The 27,218-nt window shown below is 45.9% G+C and overlaps 1 protein-coding gene across 15 annotated transcripts; it reads right to left on the bottom strand.

The window, feature by feature from the left end:
• Positions 1 to 1,616: 1,616 nt before the first annotated feature.
• IL21R (interleukin 21 receptor) lies at positions 1,617 to 25,909 on the bottom strand. Of its 15 annotated transcripts, none has more exons than XM_071570693.1 (13): positions 23,463 to 23,956; positions 23,322 to 23,372; positions 22,425 to 22,523; positions 22,165 to 22,303; positions 19,943 to 20,161; positions 16,015 to 16,112; positions 12,501 to 12,606; positions 11,698 to 11,894; positions 9,920 to 10,071; positions 9,329 to 9,506; positions 7,932 to 8,025; positions 7,056 to 7,137; positions 1,617 to 3,715 (listed from the first exon to the last, which is right to left on the bottom strand). In XM_071570693.1, the coding sequence occupies exons 3-13, from the start codon at positions 22,462 to 22,464 to the stop codon at positions 2,801 to 2,803; spliced, it is 2,220 nt and encodes a 739-aa protein (XP_071426794.1). In that variant the 5' UTR covers positions 22,465 to 22,523; positions 23,322 to 23,372; positions 23,463 to 23,956; the 3' UTR covers positions 1,617 to 2,800. The 15 variants fall into 15 exon arrangements, with proteins under 15 accessions (XP_071426794.1, XP_071426791.1, XP_071426792.1 ...); XM_071570690.1 differs by having other exon boundaries at positions 1,619 to 3,715; positions 7,932 to 8,028; positions 23,463 to 23,955; XM_071570695.1 differs by having other exon boundaries at positions 1,621 to 3,715; positions 7,932 to 8,028; positions 19,943 to 20,038; positions 23,463 to 23,953.
• Positions 25,910 to 27,218: the final 1,309 nt, after the last annotated feature.

The raw sequence follows: 27,218 nt of genomic DNA, 5'->3' as shown, positions 1-27,218 counted from the left end.
TGTGGTTTGATGATCAGCAGCAGTGGCATAATAAAAGAGAGCTTACTGTGCCTGATTGTAAAGATAATCTCAAGAACCAATGAAAAACTGCTCAGATTATCAGATTGAGTTAAAGTAGCTGTATCTGCAATTACTCTTTAGTCATGGAGAAACTGAGGAATTTCTGCTAAAGGATTAACATTTAAAAGGCCAAGCAATTTGCTCAATATAAAAGTATCTGCTTGCAGCTTTTATTTTAAAAAAGGCCAAGAGAAGAGCTTTCTAAGGGACCTAAAGCCATTTCCTAGCCCTGTTTGGATGTGAAGTGAAATTGCTTTCACCCCAGGCCTCAGCCCAGCTGCACTCAGACCCCTGAAGCACCTCGAGCTGCCCCCACAACCGACTGCTCTCTGCTCAAAGGACAGTTCTGGAGGCAAAGGCAAAGAGCATTGCAGCGTGTCTGTGTCCCAGTCCCAGGTGCATGAGGAACAGATCTTCCCGTGCCCAGCTGCAATGGCAGTGGTACAGCCAGGATCCATCAAGGTCAGTCCTGTACATGGTTTTAGTGCTGAGAAGGGGAAGAGAGAAGCAGTCAAAGAACAAGCTGAACAACAGTCTCAATATGAGCCAAGAGACGGGGCGTGCAGAGACGGAGATGGACGTTTCAAAATTGGTACAACAGAACGAATTATGGTGCTTCTCCTGGTACCTGCTTTTTGGCTCTAGCATTCCTGGGAAAACATAAGCTTTCCAAGTTAGACACTGCTGGGTAAGGGATATTTGCAGTTCGCACCCAGGAGACACTGAAAACCCCACACATCAAACCACTCCACATCTACAGTGACAATTCATTGACCAAAGGCTTAATTGTTGGGCACAGCCTCCCTTATTTTAATACCTTATGCCACATACCTGCCCACAAAATCTGCCTCCTAGGGTGACCAGAGGTAACTTTTAGTCCAACATAGCACCAAACCACCACCTTCTACCAGATGTACAGTGTTACAGTAACAGAAACAGCTCCTTCATCATTTCTTGGGTCAATGACATAAAGAGACACAAAGAGCACACAGAACTGAGATGTACAAGGCCCAAGAATGGCAGGTGAGTTTCCTTTCTTCCCTTCAGCAGCCTGGGGTCAGTTACCACAATGGAGTTTCTGAAGTGAAAATAGCTGCAAGATGAAGCTGCAGAAGACGGTGTTGAGACCATCAGAAAGGCTTCTGCCTACTCCATGTTTACATCAATATGAGCCTGATGCAAGAGCTTTTGAAGGACAGTGTGGGGCAGGCTCAGCTCATCAGGGCAGTGGAGTTGGGGTCATCCTCTGCAGTTTGTGGAGGGCATGTGAGGGACTGGTCATGCAGCTGGGAGGATGTATCAGCATGTGAAGGCCTCCCACAACTTACGACAGCAGATGAGAAAAAAATGGAAAAGGAGGGAAGGAACCAAAAAATCTAATACCTTAGAGCAGTGCCTAGGAACCCACTGAGCTAGGGATATATTGAGGGAGTAATAACAACATGGGCAAAACTAAGCCATGTATGTCCGAAATCAACATAGCAGATACCACAGTTGTTCTGAACAGTCAAACCAGGGATGTGGAGGCAAAGCAATGCTGTCCCCGCACCCACCTGTGAAAGAAATTGCTTCTCTTCATTACAGTACTCCCTCCTGTTTAGGGAGCTGTGGAATAGCCTATAGTCTCAGGTAAGAGACAGAGAAGAGGGGAGGGAGTTTATTGGCATCACAACAATAACAGATTATTAGTGCGCTGGAAACAAACATCATTCACCACAAAGGTTCTGTCAGGACAGGACCTCTTAGAGCCAGGCAGCCTCTGGGTTTGTAGCACTCTGCCTACATAAACGTAGGTCTTCACATTCACTTTCAGTAGTGCAGTAACTTTTAAAGACAATTATCCTAAGTGAATCAGAAATACAGAGATGTCAGAGGGAAACAGATTCACAGTTACAGTGTGAACTGCAGTTTCATAATTGGCTTTATTAGCTAGCAGAAATTGCACAAAATCTGTGCTCCTGTCCTGTTAACATCCAGCTAGGACAACATTTCTGAAATTTTGGCATAGTTCTAAAAGCTACTCAATTAATGAGCCTGGAAAGTGCTGGGAGAGAAGCTGACTCAGAGGCTAGTAGCAAGAATTTGACTGGAATTATGTTTTGAAGACTATTCATTTGCAGACTCTACCTGGAAAGGCAAAGTCTTTCTGAAACCCAAGTTGCGCTTGTTTTTTGGACACACATTTCTATGATTGTTACGTAAGAATTGGTTTGGATCATAGCCCATGGACAGGTCTGGGACCTCCATAGCTAATGAACTACTACAGCTAGGTTTAAAGAGCCAAAGACAGTAGTAGGAAAAGTAACACCACATGTTTGGAAAGGGTAGGGGAACTTTAATGTAGCAAATGTGCTTGCCATGGGTTGTTCTTCTAAGATTCCATGTACAGCCAAACTCTCAAGTCATGTGAGAATACCAAGGAAAATAATTTAAAGTTCTGTACTCTTTTTAAGATTACTGTAAAAATATTTGCACATCTACACAAGCTGGAGGATAATTTTCAAGGTACCCAGGATTATTAAAAAAAACCCCAGGAATGATCAATCATAACACATTTGAGACATCAATAGCAAAAGTGGCAATAGAAATAGGCATGGGTTTTATGTGGACCTAACAGTTTTCACTTGTATGCAATAGAGCTTTCACAAAGTAAATTTTGTTTCTCTTCTGAATTTCACTAACACTTTGCTCCTGGCGCCATATGGAAAGGCCCCACACTCTGCCAGGCAACATCAAGTCCTTAGTTTGTCTGTGTCCCACTGACAGGGCTGTCAGAGTGATAGGAGACCCATTGCTTGACATAACTCCGTGGAAAGTCCTGCCTCTCCTGCTCAAGAGGGATGGGCCCACAGTTGGTCTGACTGTTTTGCCCAAACTCACAATCAAGTGGACTTCCACAGTCTGAGTCCACAAAGCCACTGTCAATAGTGTCCAAATCTACACAGATCATAGGGTAGCTGTCACCAGGCCTTGTACTGTGAGGGAAGAAGTCATAGGAGCCTTCACTGTAGGAAACACTTTCACCATCAGGAGAAGGCAGAGAACCTGGACTTTCCAAATCCCACTGATGAGGCTGCAAACAAAGGGCTTCTAGGATGCTCCCCACTCCTCCTTCTAAAGACCTTTCTACTTGCTGGTGGGCTGGGACAACTGTGCTCCTCAAGGGGTCTGTGGACACGGAGCCTGAAGCAAGTATTTTGTCCTGCGTGCTCAGCTCAGCCAGGTGCAAGTCACAGGATATCTTTCTGTCTTCCTCATCAGTGTTAACCTTGGGGTAACCAGGTTCTCCACCACTACCATCTGCCTCACTGGTATGCTCATGTCCCCTGTACACATGGTTATGGCTGCACTGGCAGTTACAGGATGCAGATTCATCAGCCACAGTCACTGTGTCAATGGACAAGTGCCCGTATGACTGGTCCTCGGTCCCACCACTGCTGTTGACACTGGACTGCAGGGACTGGCTGTCATGGCCTGGGGCAGTCAGGCAAGATACACAGGTCTTGCAAGGCAGCTTCTTTCTCAGCTCATGCAGCTCTTCCTGTGAGGTGCTGTTGGAAGGATGCATAGTGTAAACTTCTAGGACTTCTGGAAGGACTATTCCCCATTCAAAGAAATCAAAGGCCATTTTCATATGGGATCCACCAACCCACTTCTGCAGAAAAGAACATATAGGGAGAGGTTAGTATCAAAAGTTTTGAGGTTCCACAGAAATAACTAAAGTTCTTATGCTTTTAGAGGCAAACTCTAAAATCACCAACTCCTCCAATGTAACAGGGGAGGAGATGCTGTTATTACCAGACACAGGCAGCTGCAGAACTGACTGAAGTAGCTGAAAATAATTAGCTCAGAGAGGTTTGCATGGCTTTGCAGTTTTCTCTGTGTTGCAGAGAATGCCACTGCCCATAGCAGCATTCTTTCATGCATCAGCTCAAAGTCCCAGGCCAGGCCACCAAATCTCCCCTGCTCTCTTGTCCTGGACATTGCTTCTCTTGGGAAGGATGTCAGGTTCTCTCTGTGTGCTGCACTTGCAAATAACACACATAGTCCTGCTCTCTCACTTCCCCCACCTCAGTTTCCTGGGAAAGGGGTCAGGGCAAGGCTTCTCCCAGTCTTCTGTGTGCAACCATACGCCAGGACAGCCTTTCCTTTCACCGTGTCAAGAAGGAAGCAGAAGTAGGCAGGGGCTGAGGTCCTCGTGGAACTGTAGCCACCCCCTGCAACACTCAGATGATCAGGGAGTGCCACACATTGAATTTTGCCCTTCTCTATCCCCATAAGCATCACATTTTGACCTGTACCAGGCATTCTCCCTAGGTCACAAGTTCCTTGCACTCAGTCACATTTAGGAGTAAAGGTACTTCTGGATTTCTCTGATTTAAGAAAAAGTAAAGGTTTATGTTCTTTTTGAAGTCCCTGAATCAGACATTCAGATCACAGCAAATTTTAGACATGTGCCACTAATGAATGCCAGTAAGTCCTACTTGAGGATTCTGCAGTCCTGAGGCTAAGCCCAGCACAGACCTAAGACTTGGTTCTGCTCCCTGTCTTCCACCTCCCCAGTGGCTGAGCTGTGTCAAGGCTCTTCTAAGTACACTGCTTTCTGCTGTGTATAAAATAGGTAAGAACATTGTACTTCATAAACACTAGGAAGGCTTCTGAGTGAGCACTGCATAAAAGCCAGGTGTTACCACAGCTGTCAGACTGCCTTAATCTTATTGGCCTCCTGTCCCAAACTGTACTCAGCATAACTATACATGAGCAAAATATTTGGGAAGAGAACAGCTTGACACAGTTCATTATGCTCTGATAGAAAGCATGGGGGGAAAAAAAAAGTCTTCATTTCATCAGGAAGCACAAAGTCTATTTTAATTAATTTTTAACCTTAGCTACAAAGATCTTAGTATTAAAGCTAAAACGGACAGAAAGGCACCTGAGATGCAAAAGTCTATTTGAAGAAACAGCAGAAAAATGCTTTTCTTAGAACAGAGTGGGCAGAATATTTCCTATTCCCTGACATTTCTTTGCAAAATCCCACTCGATATCAACCTAAGAACTCATGTACACACAAGTAAAAAGTGTTCCTTAACTTTCCCTTATACATCTTAAGTTTTTCTCTAATAGTTTCCCTCTTTCCTACCCAATTCAGGACTACTGTCTGCAGAGCATTACTACTGTAATTTGTAAACATTATTCACAGACATAACCTAAGAAAACCTGCATTTCTTTGATGCAGGCAGGATGCAGTTGAATAAGACCTACATTAACTGTACAGGCAGTTAAATGCCTCCCTGTCATCCGATTCCATCAGATCTCAGAAGCTCGGCAGGGTCAGCCCCGGTTAATACTTGGATGGGAGACCACCTGGCAGTGCCAGGGGCTGTAGGTGGTAATCCTGAGAACTGTCACTGTCCAAGCTCATTCGGCCATGGCAGATGAACCTCAGGAGTTAAAGGGTGGGGCCAGTTCCCCACAGGCTGTGCCTCACCTAAAAAATCCACTGTGCAGGCTCGGAGGACACACCCACGTGGGGAGAGCCCTTCCCAAATCTTCATTCATGAAGCTGAGCCATACATACATTAACTGTGGTTTTGTTGGCAAAAAATGACAAGTCTGTTCACTTTTTAGTGATGTCACTACATCCTCTGGACACTCCTGCCTGTGGATCTTGTGTTGTGGCTGTGTAGGCAACTGCAGCTTTGATCTGCACATTTACTAGAGAGTAACTCAGCTCTGGGCAACTGAGACTCCTCTCCTTCCCAGCACTGAACAGCCTAAGCAGACACCAGCAGCAATGTACTTCCCACAGAACAGAGAAGCCCATGGCTTCACCTGAGAGAAGCATGGCTCTTGACACACAGGGAGCTTTGATTTTCCACCATGAGCACTAGCCCAGGAATTCCCACACTGGATCCACCTGGTCCTTCCCCTGAGAGTAACTAGTGCCAGCTGCCTCTGGCAAGTACCCCTCTGGTGCAGATATAGGAAGATATAGGTCTGAAAGAGGAAGGAGGGTAGACAGTTACTTCAGGCTTCAGCCTGAATAGCACCCCTCCAAGACTACCTGCTTAACCTAATTACAAACATCAGCCATGCAGCAGTGGGAAAGCACATGAAGATCATTAGGGCCCAGCTGGTGTCCCTCTCCCAGGGGGTGTCAGAAAAAGCAAAAAGAAAAAGCAGACACTGAAGTGTCTCTGATCAGTTCTGTTCTAACAGAAGGAACTCGTTCAGAAAGAGGCAGTGATGTCTGCACTCGTAAGCCAACACATTTACAGTTTGATAACAGGATTGTGAGCTGCTCTTCAGCTTAATAAAATAATTATTTATGGATGCTAAAAGTGCTTTTACTTTTGCATCCTGAGAACTCCAGCAAACTTTGCAGCTTTTGCAAACCATTTTGTAACATGAGAAAGTTTGGATGGTGTTAAATGATCAGGAGAATTTGGGAGGTCTAGGCAAAGTTACTCAACACTTCATAAGGAGTCAGCTTCACTGTACTATCACACAGTTGTTTTCCCCCAAAGCTGTGACCATCTTAGATGTGGACAATATACATAACTATTGCCTACATGAGTGACTCTTCAGAGAGAACTGTAAGGCTTAATGTTGAACTCGTGTCATTGCAGAGCCTCTACACTTAAGTCTGTTCCATGGCCTTTATGGCACCACGGGACTGGAGCTTTGAAAAATCCCAGTTACTGTTCTGGTATTTGAGTCCCATCAAGATCTCGGGCTTCACAAATCACAAGAACTCAGCTCACAAACTGAGACAGCACCTACAGAGAATAAGCAGTACACATTGATGTAAGTCTTCATGGCACAGAAGAGACATTAGAGAGCTCTGGTCCCTATATCTGGAGCCTTTTAGCATTCCTGAGATAGATTTCTCCTCCTACTGCCCTAATGAGAATCCCTTGCCCAAGGATAGCGCAATGGCCTTTTTAGTTTGTCATGTGCTCCACTCCACATGTTCTTCTGTAGCCCAACTATACCTTGAAATCTCCGTTATGCACCAGGAAGAGAGGTTTGAAAAAGGGAGCAGGGTCTGGGATGCAAGCCATCTTCTTCCACAAGCTGGAAGAGAAAAGAGAAAGGCTTTCAGGTTAAGTGCACATTACCAATGCAAAGCAAGGCATCTCTAGATCCATTTCAAGCAACTGAAATGATCTGCCTAGCCTCATGAGTCAGCAAGTGGCTGAGAATCCAAGGATGCCTTGTGGTGTGGTGCCAGAGCCATCTAATGGCCTCACTTGTGAGCCCCGCAGGAGGCAGGGCCTCAGCACTAGCACACACATATTCATGCTAAAGAAAGAGGTTCCAATTTTTTCCTTTCTGGAAAAGCACCAAGTGCTGGAAATGCATTTTCCTCTCGGGCTGGGCTGCCTTGTGGTCTGCAGGTCAGAACTCTGCCCTATGCAATTCTTTTGTGGGCCTGGGCTGTGCCAGCCCTGCTGCTCCTCTGTGTCAGCACCCCATACCTCTGCAATGGCAAGGGACCTTCCAAAAGGAAGGGAGGCCCTCAGCCAGCACTGAGGGGCCTATGTCAGCTTTGAAAAGGAGCAGGCCAGCCCTGGCTACTGCTCCATCTGGCAACTGCAGAGCACAGACAATACCACGAGAACAGCTTGGGAGGCTGAGTGGCCCTTACTTCAACCCTATGGGCCACTGTCTTGTCCCACCCAGGTGAATGGCAGCTCACTCCTGGCAGAACATCAGCTAGAGACCATACTTAGCTAGTCCTCACTACCCACAGCTGCCCATGCATAGTATACAAGACACAAAGATGGCTACATGAACACCCCATCTTTATCAAGATAGAATAAGAGCATTTACTCTTATTACTCTTATGCTTCCTGGAGCATTCTTACCTCTGCTGTTTGGCCAGAAAGGTTGTGATTGAAGCTATGACTGACACAACAACACCAAACAGCACCAGCCATCCCACGCCTGCTCTCTGTGTTACTGCTGGAGAAAGAGAAGGGTCATTCAGGCTCACCTTGCATTTATACCCTAGTCAATAAGCAGGAGATGGTGAGGATAAAAGGAAATTTTGCAACAGAAAGGCTTGTTAGTCATTGGAACGGGCTGCCCAGGGGAGTCCCCAGCCCTGGAGGTGTTCCCAGTATGACTGGATGTGGCACTCAGTGCTCTGCTCTGGCTGACGAGGTGGTGATCAGTCGCAGGTTGGACCTGGTGATCTCAGAATAAAAGATTCTATGACACACCCTCAATTTCTACCCTAGACTCTCTCACAAGGACATTGAGGCTGTCACTTGGGCCCCAGCACTCCAGACATGAGGTCTGAATGAGAATGCTGAGAGTAGACTACATCAAAGAAAGGGAGCAGTGCATCAGCTGTCCCACAGCCTGGCTGCACCACGCACAGACAGCCAACAAACTTGGGGCAGGAACAGCTCCCTGCCACAAAGATCCCTGTTGTTTCTGACTCCTGGTTTAGGGACATCTCCACAGATGGCCATGAAGTGAAAATAGAGAGCAGCTGGTCAGAGACATAGGAAGAAATGGTGTTGACTACATGACTGCTTGGTGGCGACTCTATTGGCAGTGAAAAGATGCACATTTGAGATCCAGAACTCAGATATTCCTTAACAAATAGAGCCTGGCCCTGCTGCCACAGCACCATGTAAATCTTGTAATAATTCAGTTCAAGCTGCAGATGAGTGAGAGCAGGTTAGCTCAGCGCATGCTGCTGACATTAACTGCAGTCATCCTGCCCTGCTCTGCTGGACCAACAACTCCCTGTTTTCACAGCCTCTGTTCCACCACGACAAGCATCAGTGTACTTCTGTGCAGAAGGTACTGTGACACCTCTGCAGAGTGGTGGCTACCAAACAAAATAGCCATGCCCAGCATGACCAACCATCAAAGTCCAGATGCAGAACTCGACACTTGAGAGCAGGTCCTACTCGCCTCAGCCCCAGTAGAGGAGATCTCCCCCGCTTCTGAAAGCCACAAGCAGGACCCTGGACATCTGACACTGAAAAGGGAGCTAGAGGCTGCACTCCTGCTGTGCCACTCAAACCTACACCCAACCCCACCAAATCCTCTTCTGTGGGCTTTGCCAGACGGTGAGAACATCAATACTGATAAGCCAGGCCCAACGTTCACATATTCAGAAAAAAAGCTAATCATAACCTGTCTAGACTATTTAGAATTTGTTCTAATTAATGAGATTTGATTAGAGCTCTGAAAGCATTCTGACACTGGACTAACTGGAAGTGCAAGGAGAGCAGGTAGCGTGTACCGGCAGGACTGGTTTTCAGCGACAGCGGAGAACTCCATTCACTCCAAACCCCGTGGTAGTCGCTGCCTTCCCGGGGTCTGGCTCTCACTTGGAACTCGTACTCGGTGTTCGCCTGCAGCTCCCACGGCAGGATCACCAGTGTCCGTTTATCTTCATGAACAGCTTTAGTCTTCTCAGTCTGTGAACGATTAAACGCTGAACACTCAGGGTTTACAGTGACTGCTCTCCCTTTACCTTCACTGCTGCACAGTGAGGAACCCTGCAAAGTAACCTCCTCTGCCATCATGTTGTTTTTGCAAGGTCATGATCTGGCTGGTCAGCTACTGCACACATCCCCAGAGGAGCCTTCCACAGAGTGCAGCATGAAAACCAAATGAATTATTATCCTTCCCCACAGGAACTAGTACTTCTCACACAACTTCTGCTTCTTGATTAATTTTTGGTTTTGCCTGGTTTTAGTCCAGTCAAGCAGAAGGAAATCTTTTCTAAACCATGAAAGCACTTCTTCCACACCAGTGCTGCTGTCCTGGTTGTGCAGTCCTCCTCTTTTCTGGTACATCCTACTTGATGGTAAACTCACGTCTCACTTACCTCCCAGGTGTCAGTTCTTCTCTTATAACGCAGCTGATATTCCAGCTCCTTATTCAAAAAGTGGAAGGAAGACTCCTGGTAGAAGGTTTCCCAAGAAATATTGTAACCCTCTGAGAACAAATGGGTCAGGTTGAACGGAGGCTGTGGTTTGACTGGAAGACAGGATGGTGTTACATTTCGTAACGTTACTACAGACCAGATAGCCCAGCAGGGTATCAGCAACGCAGAGTGAGCAGGGAGCAAACTGCCCTGACACAGGTGGGCCTTCCTTATACAGGAGAACATCCACAGCATTCCTACCCCTCAGCCATGCTCAGAACCTCACACCTGAGCAGCATAATGAAGTTCAGCCCACATTTTCTCTGAATATACCCTCTGCTTGTCTCTGAACCTCATTGCTTAAGAGCAGGAGAAGACAGTACAAGGGCATAATAACTCACAGAAGATATAAAGAGTAGGGCACCTTGTTGTTCTCATGACATAAAAGTCCTCCGTGTAGTCATGATCACTTGAAAAATTGGGGAAATACCCCTCAGTGTAACAGAGACATCAGCAAAAGCTGAGGCAAGGGGATGTTGCATAAAGCCAGTGCAATTCCGTGTCCCAGGTGCCCAAAAAATAAGCTTTTATATCGCTGCAGGGTGTGTTCATAAATCAAAAAGCAGTAATGCAAAACTCCAGCAGAGCCTACCACTGAGCTACGATGCCTCTGGAGGGGGTCCTCTAGGAGATATGCAAAACACCACTACCCAATCTACAGTCTGTCAGTGGAGGCAAGGGGCCTTTCTGAAATGTTATGGTGTTTGTCAAAAAGATGACAGTTTCCAAATAAAGTTTAATTTCAGAAAATCCAAGTAGAAAACAATCTTTCCATATGCCTGGATGATACCCATCTGCCTGACTAACCACTCCTTTTTTTCACAGTTTGCTACACAACCCAGAACATACCAGCATTCCACCAGCTACACCATTACATTCAATCTTTCTGTCATGCAGGAAAGATGATTAGGAATTTCCTCAGAAAGGAGAACTGCCATATTCATTGCATCTGGGACACCTTGTGCCACCCAGAATAATGTCATGTTAGTTCAGGTGTCCACTGCAAGAGCCTTCTGGGACTCCTTTGACATTAGAAGGGAGCTGGTGAAGGACTTTTAAAAAGGGCATGTACTGATAGGACAAAAGGGAGTGGCTTCACATTGACAAACGACAGGACTAGATTGTATATTGGAGAGAAATTCTTGGCTGTGTGGATGGTGAGGCTCTGGCACAGGTTGCCCAGAGAAGCTTTGGCTGCCCATCCTTGAAAGTATTCAAGGCCAGGTTAGATGGGGTTTGGAGCAACCTGGGATGGTGGAAGGTGTCCCAGCCCATGGCAGAGGTTGGAACTGGATGATCTTTAAGGTCCCTTCCAACCCAAACCATTCTAATGATTCTGTGATTTGTGGCATTTGCAATAAAGCAATTCCTCTTCCGCTTTAGAATCCAGCCAACAACAAATTCCTGCACAATAGTCCAGGTATGAGACTGGTCTAAGGTGGAATTTTATCACCCACTGATTCATGGAGAAAAGGAATTTTCCCAGGAAAAGCATGGACTGAGCCAGATCTAAGCTCAGCCTCAAGCATAATAGTGACAATAAGAGCACAGTGCTCTATATAGATGAGTGTACACCAAATGTAGCCCCCAGCACTTGCTGCTATGCTCACTCCTTGCCCAGACTGTCCTGGCACATAGACAAAGACAGGATTTATCAAATCCACCATTTTTATACTTACTGTTTTCTGACAAATAAAAGTCTTTAGAAATCACATGCTGCCTATCAGCTATCTCTGTAACATCCACCTGGACTTTGGTATCTGCCAGGAGTTCAGTCATGTCCACAGTGCACATGTACTCTGTGTGACTGGTGTTCCTGGAAAATTGCAGGAGACTGCAGGCAGCCACAGTATTTTCTGGATCTTCCTCAGGAACCCTAAAAAACCAAAACAAGTAAGTCCACATCTGCCACATGCTGTACTTGTATTATTTTGTTGCTGAACCACCAGGCATAGAAATTGATTACAAAATAAATATCAACAGGTTCAAATAAAAAATTATCTTTGAACTTTGACAGATCTTTTTCCTATTCTATTTGCTCAGCTTAGCATCTTAGAGAAGCAGGAAAGTGTTTGTGGAAAGGAAAGGTGCTCCTCAGGGCTGCATAGCCCAAGACTGCACCCACTCCCTTGCTGTGGCAGAACAGCAACCAGACGGGATTGGACAATCCGCATGAGCCCTACCACTGCACAGGGGTGAAGGTTCACTGTTAACAGCAGCAAAGGGCAAGGTACTCCCATGGCAAGAAAGCAGGCAATGCTAAGGAAGCTGGAGTCAGTGCAGCAATCAGCGGAGACAGGAACCAGGGGCCCTTTGCTGTGGGAGAAGTCAGTTGGTAGCTGGAGTGCGAAACACCAAGTAAAAAACCAGCACATCAGCAAGAACAGGATTTCTACCCAACAAAGAGGACAGAAGGTCACCGTTGTGCTATGGCCATAGAGTTTCATGCTAACTGAACTTGGCTCATCCTACCAAGACGTACCATGTTGCAGTGAGGTTGTATGAACCAGCACCCAAGTCATTTCTCAGGATACAGGACAGGGTCTGTATGTAGTCCACAAAACAAGTGAGGTTTTCACAACACATAGCTGTAGGTTTGGAAAGAGAAAAACACAATATCAACTTCCATGATAAAGCAAGCAGAACTTTATATCAACACATGCAGTCCTCAGGGATCTCACTAAATCTGAAGGGAATAGACCACTCTCTGTGACAGTCCTCCTCCCACCCTGCAGAAAATCTCCAGGCACAAGGAATAAGATGTGTCCCAACTCTAGAGGATAAGTCACTGACAGCAAGAAAAGCATCAAACAAAAATCTATTTAAAAATGCTGTGGCAGCCAAAATCAGGAAGTGCCCAAATTGTGACTGAATTTTCAGACTTATCCCTGTCCCTTCTCATACAGTCACTACAGCTGAGTCACATCTTCCGCAAGAGTCTTTGCTTATGTAGCACACAGAAGCAGCATGATAACCCGGTGAGAAACTGTACCACATCCAAACACTTTTATGGTAAGACTTCCTTAACTGAGTACTGTTCTTTGCTTGTCTAGTTTTCATTGTACGACATCTACATGGCACTTTACCAAAACACCACTTTTAAAAAAGTTCTTTCTTTGCCAGTGTCTTTTCTATTTTCTACAGCTTGGTATCTGCAGCATCAATACCCTTCATGTCCAGCTCCAGAGGCTTGAAGTATGTTTTTCATGAAATTTTGGCAAAAAAAATATTGCAAATTTGTAATTATTATAATTTTTGCAAATCGCTCTGATAGGCACAATTTATTAATTACTGACTTACAAAGAGAACTTAGAAGGCAATTGTGGAATTTACACTGGTCATTAAGAAAATTAAGTAATTTGAAAGTGGTCACAAAGCAGCATTTTTGCTCTTATAATTGTTCTTCAGGAGCTCTGCTCAAGACCAGTATCTGACATGTGCTGTACAAAAGCACCCTTGTCCTGTGCATCACACATGTCAGTAACCTCCCTGGATTTCAAGGTAGGGAAGAAGCAGCACAGTAAGAAGTGTCTGCATTGATGAGTCCTCTCCTGACTGACAAGAACTACTACCACTATACTAAGAATGTCTGAGAGAGGAAAGGACTGCAGGAGATGCAGCATGCCATGCTGGTGCAAACCATGCCTCCTGCAGTGACTGTTCATCTCCCAAATGTACAGTATAACTCCTTTTCAATGGGAATAAAATTGTAACCATCTAGGAAAAGACTCAAGGCTGTTACCTCCATGATTAAATCAAGCATGTGTCCTCCCCTGCCATCAGGGCTGCCCCAGCCTCACGAGAGCATGTTATTTCACAGCCACCAGTCACCCAAATGCTTTGATGCTGACCATGCTGCAAGCTCTCTTCCCATGATCATTCTGCTGCTTGTCTGTTAGAGAAGCTGCACTTCTGCTTCCCTTGGCCACATGCTTTGTGTTCAGTTTTGTTTGCAGATGATGAAAGCAGGCTGATGCAATACACATCACAACACCCACAATGCCCAGTTTTACAGGTGAAGCTGCATGCAGAGAACCACCAAGAGCGTGGAATACAGGCAGCATGTGCACTGCTGGACCAGAAACATCTGCTCCACCCTCCAGATCACACGAGTATCCCCCCAAACAAGATGCCTCTGCATCTGCAGCCCAGCGGTGCACAGGAGTGCCCAGTGGGGGGAGCAGCCTCCTCCCAGACCAGAGTCAGTTCAAAGGAGAACAAAGTCCAACTTGTCCTCGCTGATGTCACCCATCACAACTTTTCCTTCCCAGTCCTCAGGCATCAAAGCACATACTGCTCTCCATATTTGAGCTCAGATTTGTATACAAGACACCAACAGTCCAAAAAGGCTTATGTTACAGAATAATCCTATTCAAACTTGGGGATGTTTTCAAGAGATGGCCCCAAGGATGTACATATGCTTTTTAGAACTGTAAATTCTTCAAATTATATGGGTTTCACTTTGTTTCATTTTGAATTTTTCATTTCACACCAACTTCATAATTTTGTTCTAAAATTTTCGTTAATCTCTCATTTTTCATTTTGAGTCCTCAACAGACTCTTCTGTTTGGTCCAGAGTCCTGAGCAACATACTTTTTCTCCCTTAGCCTAACTTTACTCTCCTACAAAAATGAGGCTGGAAATCTCTTGCTTTCCTTTAGAGAGGGCAGCAAGTACTACTAAGCTATTAAGCATTGTTAATTAGCATTCGTGTATGCTATTATGTTAATTAGTTCAACAGACTATTTCTAGGTCGCTGATAAGCTGCAAGCATAACTTTGGGCAAGAATCTGTTAACAAAATTAAGAAGACAACTTTTTACTGGGAAAGAAATATTTAAATGCCCTAAATCCAGTTAGATCTAGGATGCAATGTCTGTCCTTGGCAGCTTCAGAAACAGAATTCAAAGAATTCTAACAGTAAGACCCAGATGGATCCAAACTGAAATTAGTACACAGTAATTCCCTGGCTTGTGTCACGCAAAATTCAGACCAAACATCACAATGGTCCCACATGATAGGAAGATGTAACTCTGAACGCATCTTTTTGGTTAATTTAGGTTTAATTGGAGCAGGTCCAATGCTCTGCCTAGAAGCAGCACGTAAGATACTAAACTTGCATGGCTCCCTGCAGGCTTGATCGTCACTGCCTTTTTCTGTTCAGCTGACCTGTTCAGAAAGTAAGCTCTGAGTCATCTGGAGTTTGCAGTGTGGGTAGGAAGCAGCAAAAAAGGGTGTGTGTGTGTGTGACTGTTTGCACAGTCTAGTCCTGAACCACGGGGCTGACACCAGGGGAGGTTCAGTCCATTGTCCCTGGAAGGCCTGCCAAGAGCAACCATAAGCCCTGTTCTTGGCCAACAGACCAATTCTTGCCCTATTTTTGCTATACCAGATCCTGGGATTTCTGGAACTTTATTTACAGTGTTCTTCTGAATAACATCTAAATGTAACATTTAAAATACATATTGTGAAAACTAAGCCCTGATTTGGTGTCCTAGTACTTTAAAAGTGTTTGATCCAGCTCTGTTTTCTGCAGTATTGCTCCCCACAGAAAATTGAAAAATCTTTAAATGTGAAACACACCTCCCACCACCTTTGACGTGTTTCAACCCTTCTGTGCCAGTTATTTTACACTCAAACCCCTTGTACCTTCACCAGCAGTCACAAAAATAAAAGCCAATTTGTAAAAAATAGCAGGTTTTGTAGTGGGGGAAATCCTACTACAGTGTCACTAGGAGACATTTCAGAAGCATTATCTCTGCACTCTGTGCTGCTCCTCACATCAGTCTGCAGCCTGGCTGAGCTCTGCCCAGCTGTGCACCTTCCCCTGCCTGTTCCCCACTCCTTATCCCATGGAACCCCCTCCCCGGCACCTTATCCTGTACTTGCTGTCCCATGGCAACCTTGTGTCATGCACATCTCATCACAGCCAGCAACAATGGTCACCAAGATAAATCCTGGGGGTGTACAGCCCAGAAGAAAGAATTGAGAACTTACTGTATTGAAATAAAAGGAAGAAGAAAATATTCTGGAGCCACCGTTTGTTCCTCATGTTCGTTCTGACTGATGTCCTGGGCGGTGTGGGAGCAGAAAATCTATAAAAAAGCTCAAACAAAATCCCCACAATCAATTAAAAGCTTAGCTCAGACATCTACTAATATGATTAAGGTTGAGGTGGAATTAATCTTGCTTTCATTAAATATCTAAAAGTGCCTTCTTTAGGCAAGTACTTTTAACTCTCCAGTGTGTATCTACTCCACGGGCTCAGGGGGGGATGACCAAGAGCTCTGCTAACTGGTCACAAGCAAGGTGAGTGAAATCTTTGTTCCTTGCCAGCATGCACACAGAGAAAGCAGCAAAGCGACTGCAGCCCTGGGCTATCCACGCAACAGGAAAGACCCTTGGGTTAAGCACCAACAATTTTTTATTCATTAGTTTCCTGCAACTAGAAATGGCTTGCCACTAGGAGAAATGACATTGCTGAGGGTTAAACATCTGTGCAGTGAATTAGTCAAAAAGAGTCTGAAGGTCACTATGGGTCTGTATGAACAAGGCTGGTGAGAAATCATTGATTTTGCCTACCCACAGTTAAATAAACATGAAATATCTAGTTAAGGGACTCCAGGAAGAAACACTAGGAAAAAAAAGCCTCCCATGTGGCACAGAGAACAATGTCCAGCACTGACTTCAGAGAAAGGCTGTGCTGATGCACTTTTGGTGCCAGGCCACACAGTCTGATCTACCCTAATTTAAAACCACCACCCCTTGCCCTATTACAGCAGACTCTGCTAAAAAGTCTGTCCATATCTTTCTCACTGGCTCCCTTTAAATATTGAAAGGCTGCAATAAGGTCTCCCTGGAGCCTCCTCTTCTCCTGACAGAACAACCCTAGCTCTCTCAACCTGTTTGTAGATGCTTCAGGCCTTGGACCATCTCTGTGGACTCCTCAGGACTCAATACAGCAGCTCCACATCCTTCTCATGTTGGGGGTCCCAGGGCTGGACGCAGAACTCCAACTGGAGACTCACAAGAGCAGAGCAGAGCGGGAGAATCCCCTCCCTCAACTTGTTGCCCATGCTGCTGAGGATGCAGCCCAGGACATGGGTGGTTTCTGGGCTACCAGTGCACACAGATGGCTTATGTCCAGTTTTTTATCCACCAGCACACCCAAGTCCTTCTCAGCAAGGCTGGTCTTGGTCCATGTATCCCCCAGCCTGTATTGATTTGGGCATCCAGGCAGGCCTTGGGTGCCTGCACTGCCTCTGCCACCAGCAGCAAACACCCAGACAGTCACTCAGCAGAGAGAAGCCAGTGAGGCCTCGACCACCTGGGGAACATTTGTGGTGTTTAAAAATTTCCCAGGTTTACTCAAATAACGAAAGCAAAATAAATTTAGCGGGTAGCAGAAAGCCCCTGCAGCCCTGTGTGAGCTCAGGGATGTGCTCCTGGGTGCCAGATGAAATCAGCAAGACTCATTCTGGAGGTGCCACAGACACTGTGCCTGCAGCACCTCAGCCCTGCTGCAGGAGCAGCGGTGCAGCTGCTTCCCCTCTCTTCCTGCCAAACATACCCTGCCCAGGAAGCACTGCTCCAACTCAGCAAGGAGCCCCAGGCACCCTGCCAGCCTCCTTTCTCTGCTTCCAGTGGCAGGACAGAAACTCTTCTCCCCCACACTCCAGCCTCCAATGATACTTTGCCTTGAGAAAACACATTTTCTCAACCTGTCTAGTCTCAACTCTCCGAGTTCTCTGTATAGTAACTTTTGTTGTTACCACTACTTCTGGTGGTGCACACTCTGGTCACTGAGATACAGCCCACTGTCTAACTCCACCTCTACTCTCACTCATTCTTCCATGGCTCTGTTCTGCTCCACATCTTCATTTCTTTGAGGAAAGCCTGTTGTTATCCTGCCATCTGAAACCTGCTCACCTGACCTTGTGCTATGACTGGCTGAGTCCATCTTGGTGTCACTTTGTTTTTCAACTGTCTCGCTCCACAGTCTCAGCCACTCTGGAAGGCCAAGACAGGCAACTTGCTGCCTCTTCTTCAGCAAAGGAAAGAAGGAAGGGTTGAGTCCTCAGAGAGGTCTTCAGACCCAGCACTTGTTTCAGGATACAATTGGCAGGGCCTCTGACACTTCGTATCAATGAGATTGCTGTAGCTCCCTCATTTTACTCCCACTCCTGCCTAAATGAACAGAGCAATGCAAGGAAAGTCTTTGCTGCTTTTACCTAGTGGACTATGGTTTCTTTCGAGTGCCCCCCTACTTTCCTTCCTCTCTGCTCAGAGAATAGTACCATCAACCCAATGGGACAGAAAGGACCGAACAGGAAAAAGACAAAGCAAGAAGCCCAAGTAGCTCATCAGGAAGATGTCTCATGGAGTTTCCAGAGGCTGCCACTTTACAATGGAGAGAGGTTAACAGACAGTGATGTAATCTAGAAGGGAGGTACCTGAATAAGAACACAGTGGAGGAGGGGGGGAGCAGTAGGATCTGCTAACATGGGAAAAGCAAGAAGACATTACAAGAAGAGAATACTTCTTCACTTGGGACTTCACTGTCCCATCTCTCACCCTTGCCAGTGCCCACAGATTAGTACAACACCTATCTCCTCCTCTTCTGGCAGACTTCTCCTACCAGTGTGGTGGGAAAGGACTGCAACCTCTGAGAGCACCATAGGCAGTGACAGTGCTGTGCATCTGATCTTCTGGCTGTGCTCCAGGTTATGACAAGACATGGACAGACAAGACACATGCAGAAGAGCTGGGAAAGCTGCAGCTCTGAAGCAGTGTCTTCATGGTCTTTGATGTCTGAAAGATCTCATGAGTTTAATGGAGATGTATAGCACCTCTTGTTTTGAAGTTTTCTCCAGTTAGGCCCCCTGCAAGCATCAATCCCAGACTGTGACTGAGATCCCTACCTTTCCTACATCCCTCCATTTGTTACACCTTTCCCATTTGCTTCCATCTGTCAGCACATGATTGTTCACCTGGAGGGGAAGAATGGCAGGGGGCAATGGGCACAGGCAGGAGTTTATTCCCTTTCTGGCATTAGGAAAGTCCTTTCTACCACCTCATTTCAACTTCTCTGTGTATGAAATGGGGACTCTGAGTCAGCTTACACATCCTTGAAACCTAGTCACTTAATTCTTATAAAACATCAAGCACTGTACAGCTGTCAAGTACCACTGCTGCAAACTCTGTAGTATCCTAGGAAAGTGTGTGAGAGACCACAGCAGCAAAGCTGACAGCCATTCATATAGACGTGCATAAGTAAATGATACTACAAGGTTTTAATATACCAGAGAATAGGAAATGGGGCCAATAGAGTCACAGACATTTACAAAGATTATTTTTTGTTATGGATCTGGAAATACTATGCTATAAGCTGCCAAAGATGGATGCAAAGTCCAATCTCACAGTTTGAAGTGCTTCCAGGAAATGTATGTACTTACAAAACTTCCAAAAAACCAACAAAAACACAACAACCCAAAAGCAAACAACACCTCCACCCCACCTCCCTGAAAAAAAAACACCAAACAAACACAAACACCCCCAAAACAAAACAAAACAAATTAAAAACTCACTTTAGGGAAAAAAAGAAGAAATAAAAGATGGTATTTTCAAGCACGAGAAGGTAAATTTTGCTACAGCCAAGTTAAAAAGAGCAGAAGACACAGTCCACCAGTTATATGCCCAGACAAGCTTTCTTCTTGAAAAGAATTTATCAGTGCACAGTCATCTAATCACAAAGCTGAAAAAATCAGGAGACAGGGGTATGCTCTGGCTGTTCAGTAGAGGCCAACAGCAATGACAGCTGAGGGACAAAGTTGTTCCAGCTATAAGAAAGCTTTACAGTGAAGCTGCAGATATGAAGCAGGAACGAACTGGCAGCAGGGAAAATTGGTGGAAGCATGGACATTACCTGCCCTGTGTTGTGCATTTCAGCCCTCCAACAGTTCCATGGCTGGCCCGGCTAAATCTTTGTGCTCTTCGACTGCAGACCCCACCTGCACAGGAGCTGGGAAAGCAGGTGGGTCTCGTCAGCACAAGAGCAAAGCCTACTTGTGCACAACCAAGGGCCGTTGTGTGTTGGAATCCACAGTGATAAATGGAGATTGACGTCACCACTGTATCAGTATTACTGTGCTGACAGAAGGATGTGGTGAGAGGAGGTGATGAATTCAGGTCCAAACACCCACACAACATTTATTACTGTACTGTTCTGATCTCTTCCATGAGAAAAGGGTGGGAGAGCTGATAAAAACTCACACATCTAAAAGGTCATAGCGGGGCTGGTGGAATTAGACCCTTGCAGTGAGGAGGCAACAGTGCCAAAGTATTAGAAGTCTAAGCCAAACCGCATAGTACAGCATGTGCCACATTGGAGACTGGCAAGCACCACTGTGTTCAGCTTCCATGTATCCCCGAAATGGCCCTGAGACCAAGGCAACACCACCAATCCCCAGACAACAGGCAGGGGTTGGTCTGGCTCCCACACAGGTGAGGGGTCAGGCCTGCAGCTTGTGTCTAGACTGGGCTCTGCAGGTTGCAAGGCTGACTCTGAAGGAGGGTCTGTTAAGTTACCAACACCTACCTTAAAAGGGGCTGTAAGGAGCCCACGCACACTTCTTTTGTCCTTGGCCAAGAGGGAAACGAGCAGCACAATGGAGGGATTTGGCACACATATTGTGGTGGTAGGACAGTAAAGAACAAGGAGCTGGAATAACCCAAGAAGACTGCAGCAGTGAAGCTGGCACAGCAAAGGTCCCAAGGCTTAGTCCAGAAGCTACTCCTCACAGCGTTTTGGAGGAGTGTCTGCAAGAGACCAGCTCTCCCTTCTGTCTGCTTTGTGGATCACTTACAGGCATGGTGTCAGGCCCAAGCTTCTAGAAAAGCCTTGCCTCAGCAGCTGATGCTGCCTGTGGATTGTGGAGTGCAGTGTGGAACAGCACAGTGAGGCTGAGCAGCTAAGCTAGATATTTCCCAGGTAGTTACTAGTATCTTTCTGTTGTAAAGATAGCAGACTAGGACAGTGGTGCAGCTTTTGCTGTCTGACTACACCATACTCTCCAAGGTATGCCAATACTGTTACTTATGCAGAGGAAGAAGGGAAAGATGTGTGATATCTCTGAAGAGTGATAGTTTGGCTGGTACAAGCCTTGCAACTTTTAAACCATGCAATAGTATGCATTTGATATTACAGAGCTAATTAAAAAAAAACATGATGGCACTATAAGACCAACAGCTTTAAAAAATAAAATATATTGCACCTAAAGGCCTGATTTTCTCAAACTTAACTCATTAAAAGTGTAATCTCAGCCCAGTGGCAATAATCAAGAAGCAAGTGTGAAGGGCACAAAAAGGAAGGCTTGGTAGATTCTACTAGAGGTATTCATGACCCAAAACCATTTTGCCATGACTGGAAGGGCAACATCTATAGGTATTTATCAGCAAGAATACATGCAGAGAAAATAACGAGAGCTGACAATTCCTTTCTGTAGGAGAGAGAACTAGACACACATGCACTTACCAGGTTCATGATCTGGGGAAAAAACTCCACACGAACAGTACTACCTCTGTAATTTTTTCCTGTCACAACCAAATTAAACCAATATCCTCAGCACCATCAAAGATACAGACCTGGCATAAATCTAGGGTCAAAGGCACTTTTACTGGCTATTGACATCTAGGAGGAAGATAATGATACATTACAATAAGTAAAAACCAGCAGAACAGCTGAGACATGAATAACAGTGTTCTGCTGGAAGGGAAAGCAATAGAAGAAACCACCTCAAAGCTCAGGAAATGGGCTAAAATATGAATGAGCCAGGCAGAAAGCGGAGGTGTTAGTCAGCAAAGCAGCAGGTTTAAAAACACCAAAGCTGCCCAGGTGGTGGCTGTGAGCTGACACAGGATGCTGCAGGAGAGGGAGGAGTGTATTGCTTTCAGTCTGGGGAATTCAGAGACCCCAACACCCTGCCCTCCTGCCTCCCCCTTCAGCCTCTGCCCCTTTTCTGTAGCTGCCAACACTGAGCTCAGTCTTGTTTTCCCCAATATCCATCAAGTCTGAATCTGCATGAATTCTGCATGAAGGCTGTAGTAAGAGCACAAAATTTTGGCTCCTGGCAGAGAAAAAGAGCTTACCTTGACAGAGCTGCAACTACATATGTCTTGCTCACATGGAGGAGATTGCACACTTTTGTATCTTCTCTTAGGAAATCACCAGACACATGCTGGTAAACAGAAACAGGAATGACTGCGCCTGTGAACTCACCCTGACCATCTGGAACAGAAACCTACAGCTCTGTTCAGGCTCAAACCCAACACCCTGCAGCATGCAAAACATGCCCAGAGCATCTCTGCATGAGGTCAGAAAGCCTGTGACACACTCCCACAGAGCTTACCTGAGTCAGCAGAGCTGGCAGAACTCCTTGCTCCTTTCATGAAGGTTAGCAGAAACTGACCCCCTCAGAGACAACCTCTATCAGCTTGTCTCCAGATCTCTGCAAGCAAGTATGCACCAAGATCAGAGCTCTGCTGTTGGCTTATAGCAAGAGCCTCACCTGGATCTCATGGAGCTTTGGTTTACCACAGCTGTCAAAAATCAGCATGTTCCACCTATGCTGCCTGGCTGCAAAGCTTCACAGCAGCTCTTCCACACCTGGGGCTGGATGTGTGCAAAGCAAAGCAAACAGCTCCCATGGCACACAGTGAGCTGCAGAGGGTGGCTACCTGCATCCCTAAACCATGGAACACAGTCTGGGCACAATTAGTGACTCCTCATGTCACTGGCAGCAAGGTATTGTGGCTTTAAGAAAAAAAGGTGTGAAGGGAGTGACTTCTCAGAAAACCCATCCCTGTAGCACCCCTCCACTACAAAATCTTGCTATGCAAACCCAATATAGGGGCACAGCTGGAGGTTTTTAAGTTATAAGAACAGGAAAGGTGGCTTGACCAGAAGTGGGAAGAATCCATGATGCTTCCGGACAAGAGCATCTGTTGCAGGCGCCCAGCACAGCTTAGAATGAGGCCACGAAATGGGCAGCACATGCCAAACTGTGAGTCCCAATTCCTGCCCTAGTGAAGGAAATAAGGCACATCATGGCTTCATTGCCCCGTCATGCGTAGGAGCATATTATGTGCTTCTGAAGCCCCTCAGCCAGGCAGCGGAGGGAGCAGACCACCCAGCAGTGAACTGCCCTGCACCAACCTTCAGGCCCAGGTCCTGCCAGACCCATGCACTGGTCAGCAATTGCAGCACAATATGAGCCAGATCCTCCACACCTTAGCAGGCTACTCACCACAGGCGCTGCCTCCATGGCCAGTGCACTCCTGGTTCTCACAGCAACTCTCTAGGGCATCAAGACAAGAACCGGGGACTGGTTAAACCCCTGAACCATGTGTGGAAATTCTACCCCAGAACTAGTCTAGAGTTTTCTCACCTTATTATGTTTCTTGTTGCTGTGTGGGTGGCTCACTGCAAGTGAAACCAGCAGTAGCTGAGCTGGGGAGAAGCAGCCAACCTCAAACTCTTCAGCTTATGGCAAATTTCCCCACGTCTAAGAGCTGGGGAAACAACAGCAAGTAGGAAAGTCCCAGTGCTACGTGTTAGTCACCAACTCAGTAACCTTCAAGCAGAGGACAAACACCACCCAGCTATGAATGCCCTGTCCTTATACAATGGAGCATGATGAAGGAAGTGGCCAATCCCCCACTGAAATGGGACAGGAGCTCCTTAGGGCAGTCATCCCTCTACCAAAACAAAGACAGGCTCTGGCTCACAGGCTGTACTATAACAACTCTTGTCATGACAATTGCCACTCTGCATCCAGAACACAGCAACTTAGATCTCCTGCACAGATGGTCAGAGTTTTATAGACAGTATTCTGGCTAAGAGCTAAAAAAGGAGAAAACAGCTGCTTCTCCCCTCATGCAGCTAAATGTGCCACAGTAGCCAGTTCCCCATTCTGTTTATCTAGTGCTGCAGCCAGTTTTAATTCTCTTTCATCCTGCAGAATTGCTGGAGGGGTAGACAGCCAATGGTATGGAAATTTCCACATTATAGAAAGCTACAGAAGGAACAGGTTGGAAGCAGGACAACAAAAGGGACAAATTGAGCAAAAGCACCTTGAGATGTTAAGTTCCCCTGAATGTTTTCTCAGCTTGTCACAAGGACTGAGAATGCTCAGGACTTAGAACACCAGAGGTGCTGCTGACAGCTGTTATTAGACACTCTTGGAACACACTCCGAGGTGTGGCAATTCAGTAAACTTTAACTTTGGTTGTGTTAGTGAGGTACCTGAAAAGGGCTCTCCCTCACTTGACTGTGTTTTTCCTTTGCTTTGAAGCAATCTGCTTTGAGAGATGACAGTCCTGCGGCTGAAAACCAGACTAGTTTACTGGTCTCCCCGCTGTGATTGCCAGCAAGTTCCTGCTGAGCTGTTGCTTGGCTTCCGACCTCGTCACTGTGGCGCAGTCGGAGGGGCCTCGAGGGCTGTGGCTGCAGCTGCAAGGGCCAATGAGACACTGACGGCACAACATGGCTAAGTCACAGCAGAGTGGTGAAAAAAAACCCAAATTCCGGGTAATATGAGAGCATTATACATCATCCTGTGGGAGCCTGGGGCAGACCTCATACTCAGCAATCTGCAGAGGTGGGAAATGATCCGTGTGTTTGTGCATGGGCACGTGTGCCTGGGCATTGCAAGGGCACAGTTCCCCAAAAATGAGTAAGAAACACATATTCTTTTGTGAAAGGAGCTACATGCAAAATAACAGTTTGGAAGAACCTCTGTCAGGGCTGGAACACAAACTGCACAAATCATGCTCCCTAAGGGGTTTTCTAAAGAAAAGACGTGGCTAGGAGAAAGCAAACTGTTCACTCAGCCTCTATTCATTGAGTTTAGTCACAGAATTCCACAGTCAGAGGTAAACCTTAAGAGTAGGGTTTTGGAAGTCACAACCCTCTCATTTGATTCTCTAACCCTTTGTTCCTTTGGCCCTATCACTGCAACACTTAAAAGAACTGGTTTTCTTAGATAAAGCTGATGGTAGATGAACACTTGGACATCCTTGCATCCTGCCTCAATGATGCAGTCACAAAGCAAGATGCAGGAGTAAGCTATTTAAAAAGCTTACCCTTCCCTAAAATTAACTTGTCCCTACTCGCAACAACTTGACTCCATATCCTCAAGCTCCTGCTCTATACTAGTCTTGTGGTTATTGTTAGTTTTCCACAGGCAATGAAAAACCTTGATTGATGGGAATTTGCCAGCAGGTAATACATACAGGTGCATGTTTTCAAGGAGCCAAGACTGCTCAGAAGAGAAACAAAAAAAAGCTAAGCCTGTGGCATTTCTGCAATGGAAAAAAAAAGAGTATCAGAACTAGCTTCTCCTGAACTGGGAATACATCAGCTTTTTTTCTCAGGAACCTATTTCACTCACAGTGAGTCAGATTGTTAATATCTGGTAAGCAGCCAGGTGAGAATGATGTGGAGATGGAGTGATTGTGAGAGGGCAATAAATGGCATTACAACTAAGCTAAAACTTGGCACAAGCCTCCACTTGCACTGCAGCCTTTCAAAACAAACTGAAAACCACTGAAAATACACTTACTATGATCAGTAATTCTCTGTTGTGGCAGGAGTCCTCCACCAGCAAAAAGGACATGCCTGGAGGGTCCCAGCCTCTAGGAAGGAAGCTCCTCTCTCCAGAGGGTGAGCTGCCTCTGCAGGCACAGGCTGGTCCCCAGGCGGTGAGCTCAGCCCATACCTCTCAGGGCCAGCTCAAAGTCACAACTCCCACACATTGCCCAGGGGCAGATCACCAGCTTGGGCTGCAAACCTGTCATTTTAAACCTACCTGCGTTCCATAGCCTGGCAATTACTCTGGATGGCAAAGAGGCAGGGACGGAGGATGGAACGTGGACTCAGTTCCCGCTGCAGTCGGGCCGTGTCTGTCGCAAGGCAAGGCAGAGCCGGACAGCTGCTCCCCGGCCCTGCTGCCCACCTCCAGGTCTGGCTATGTAAAGGCACAGGAACAGGCAACCCCCTTCTCCAGAGTCAGAGTTCCATTTTGCCAGAGAAATACTGAAGGGAGAGAAAAGGAAGAATACAGCCACACAGAAAGCCATCAGATGGAAATGTGCAGACCAGAAGGCATAGCTGTGCAGAAGCAAAAAAGCCAGGGAAAGGCAGACAGGAGCTGGGGCTCAGCAGAGAAGGCAGTGCTACAGCAAATAGCTTTCTAGTCCTGGCCTGAACAGGCCTCTCTAGCCAAGCACAAGCCTTCCTGTAGGATTTTACAAAGAACACAAAGATGAGCACAGGAGTAGAGGGGAAGAAAGCACCACTGGTGTCTCTACACCTCCCAGAACATCCCTGTGCTACTAAACAGTGTTTACTGGAGTAAACCTGTTCCAGGTAGCAGTACTAACTCTTGGATTTGGCTTAAACTTGACTTTTTTTAGATTTAGTAGAGTCACTTTACTTACAAGGATGCTCTCTCTGCATCCTCCTGTTTCACACTGTTTCAGTGCAGTTTTAGCTGATGGGTACTGAAAAACTTCTGCCTCTGTCTCACAGGCTCCCACCTCACAGAACTCGTGCTGATGCTAACTACAGCAGTGACCACCCTCATGCAAAAAAAAGAGTATTTCTGACAGAATTAAACCTCTCCTGATTGCAAATAAAATTTCACATGACATTTTTGGTAAAAACAAATAAATAACATGTTCATCAGCACCTTAGCTACAAGCAGGAAGATCTTCCACCAACCACCACCATGGTGAAAATGAGCTACAACCCACTGTCTATAAAAATACTAACTATCCCATCTAAACACAGATACTTTACTGCAAGTCTCCTTCTTGGGATTACACACGCCTTTTTTAGAGCTGCAAAATTGATGAGGTTACCTCTACTACTTGGCCAACTTGGAAGACACATTTGCAGCACATAAATTTTCCTTAAAAATACATTAAAACCAGTCACTCCATTTAGCATTATGGTTTCCTTCCTTACGAATGTGAATACAAATAGGGTTTTCTAAATGAGAATACATGTATACATTCTAATACAAAAAACATTATTGGATGGTTCTCAACTGTTTTGTGCCACTGCCAGCATACTAGGGTAGAATTTACCATACGAAAATACATGGTTACACCGTAGAGAAATTCTGAGTTGTCAGTAAAAT

This window comes from Pithys albifrons, chromosome 16, assembly GCF_047495875.1.
Source record: "Pithys albifrons albifrons isolate INPA30051 chromosome 16, PitAlb_v1, whole genome shotgun sequence".
Lineage (NCBI taxonomy): Eukaryota > Metazoa > Chordata > Aves > Passeriformes > Thamnophilidae > Pithys > Pithys albifrons.
The sequence above is the reverse complement of the archived record's forward strand: the minus strand, read 5'-3'. Positions and strand labels throughout refer to the sequence as shown.

Coding starts and splice junctions, on each gene's coding strand:
- IL21R (XM_071570690.1), bottom strand. CDS start 22,464: ATGAAAGGAGCAAGGAGTTCTGCCAGCTCTGCTGACTCAG. Junction 20,162..22,164: donor GTAGTTGCAGCTCTGTCAAG/GTAAGCTCTTTT, acceptor CTGTCAGCACAG/TAATACTGATACAGTGGTGA. Junction 12,607..16,014: donor CTTCCTTTTATTTCAATACA/GTAAGTTCTCAA, acceptor CCAAACCTACAG/CTATGTGTTGTGAAAACCTC.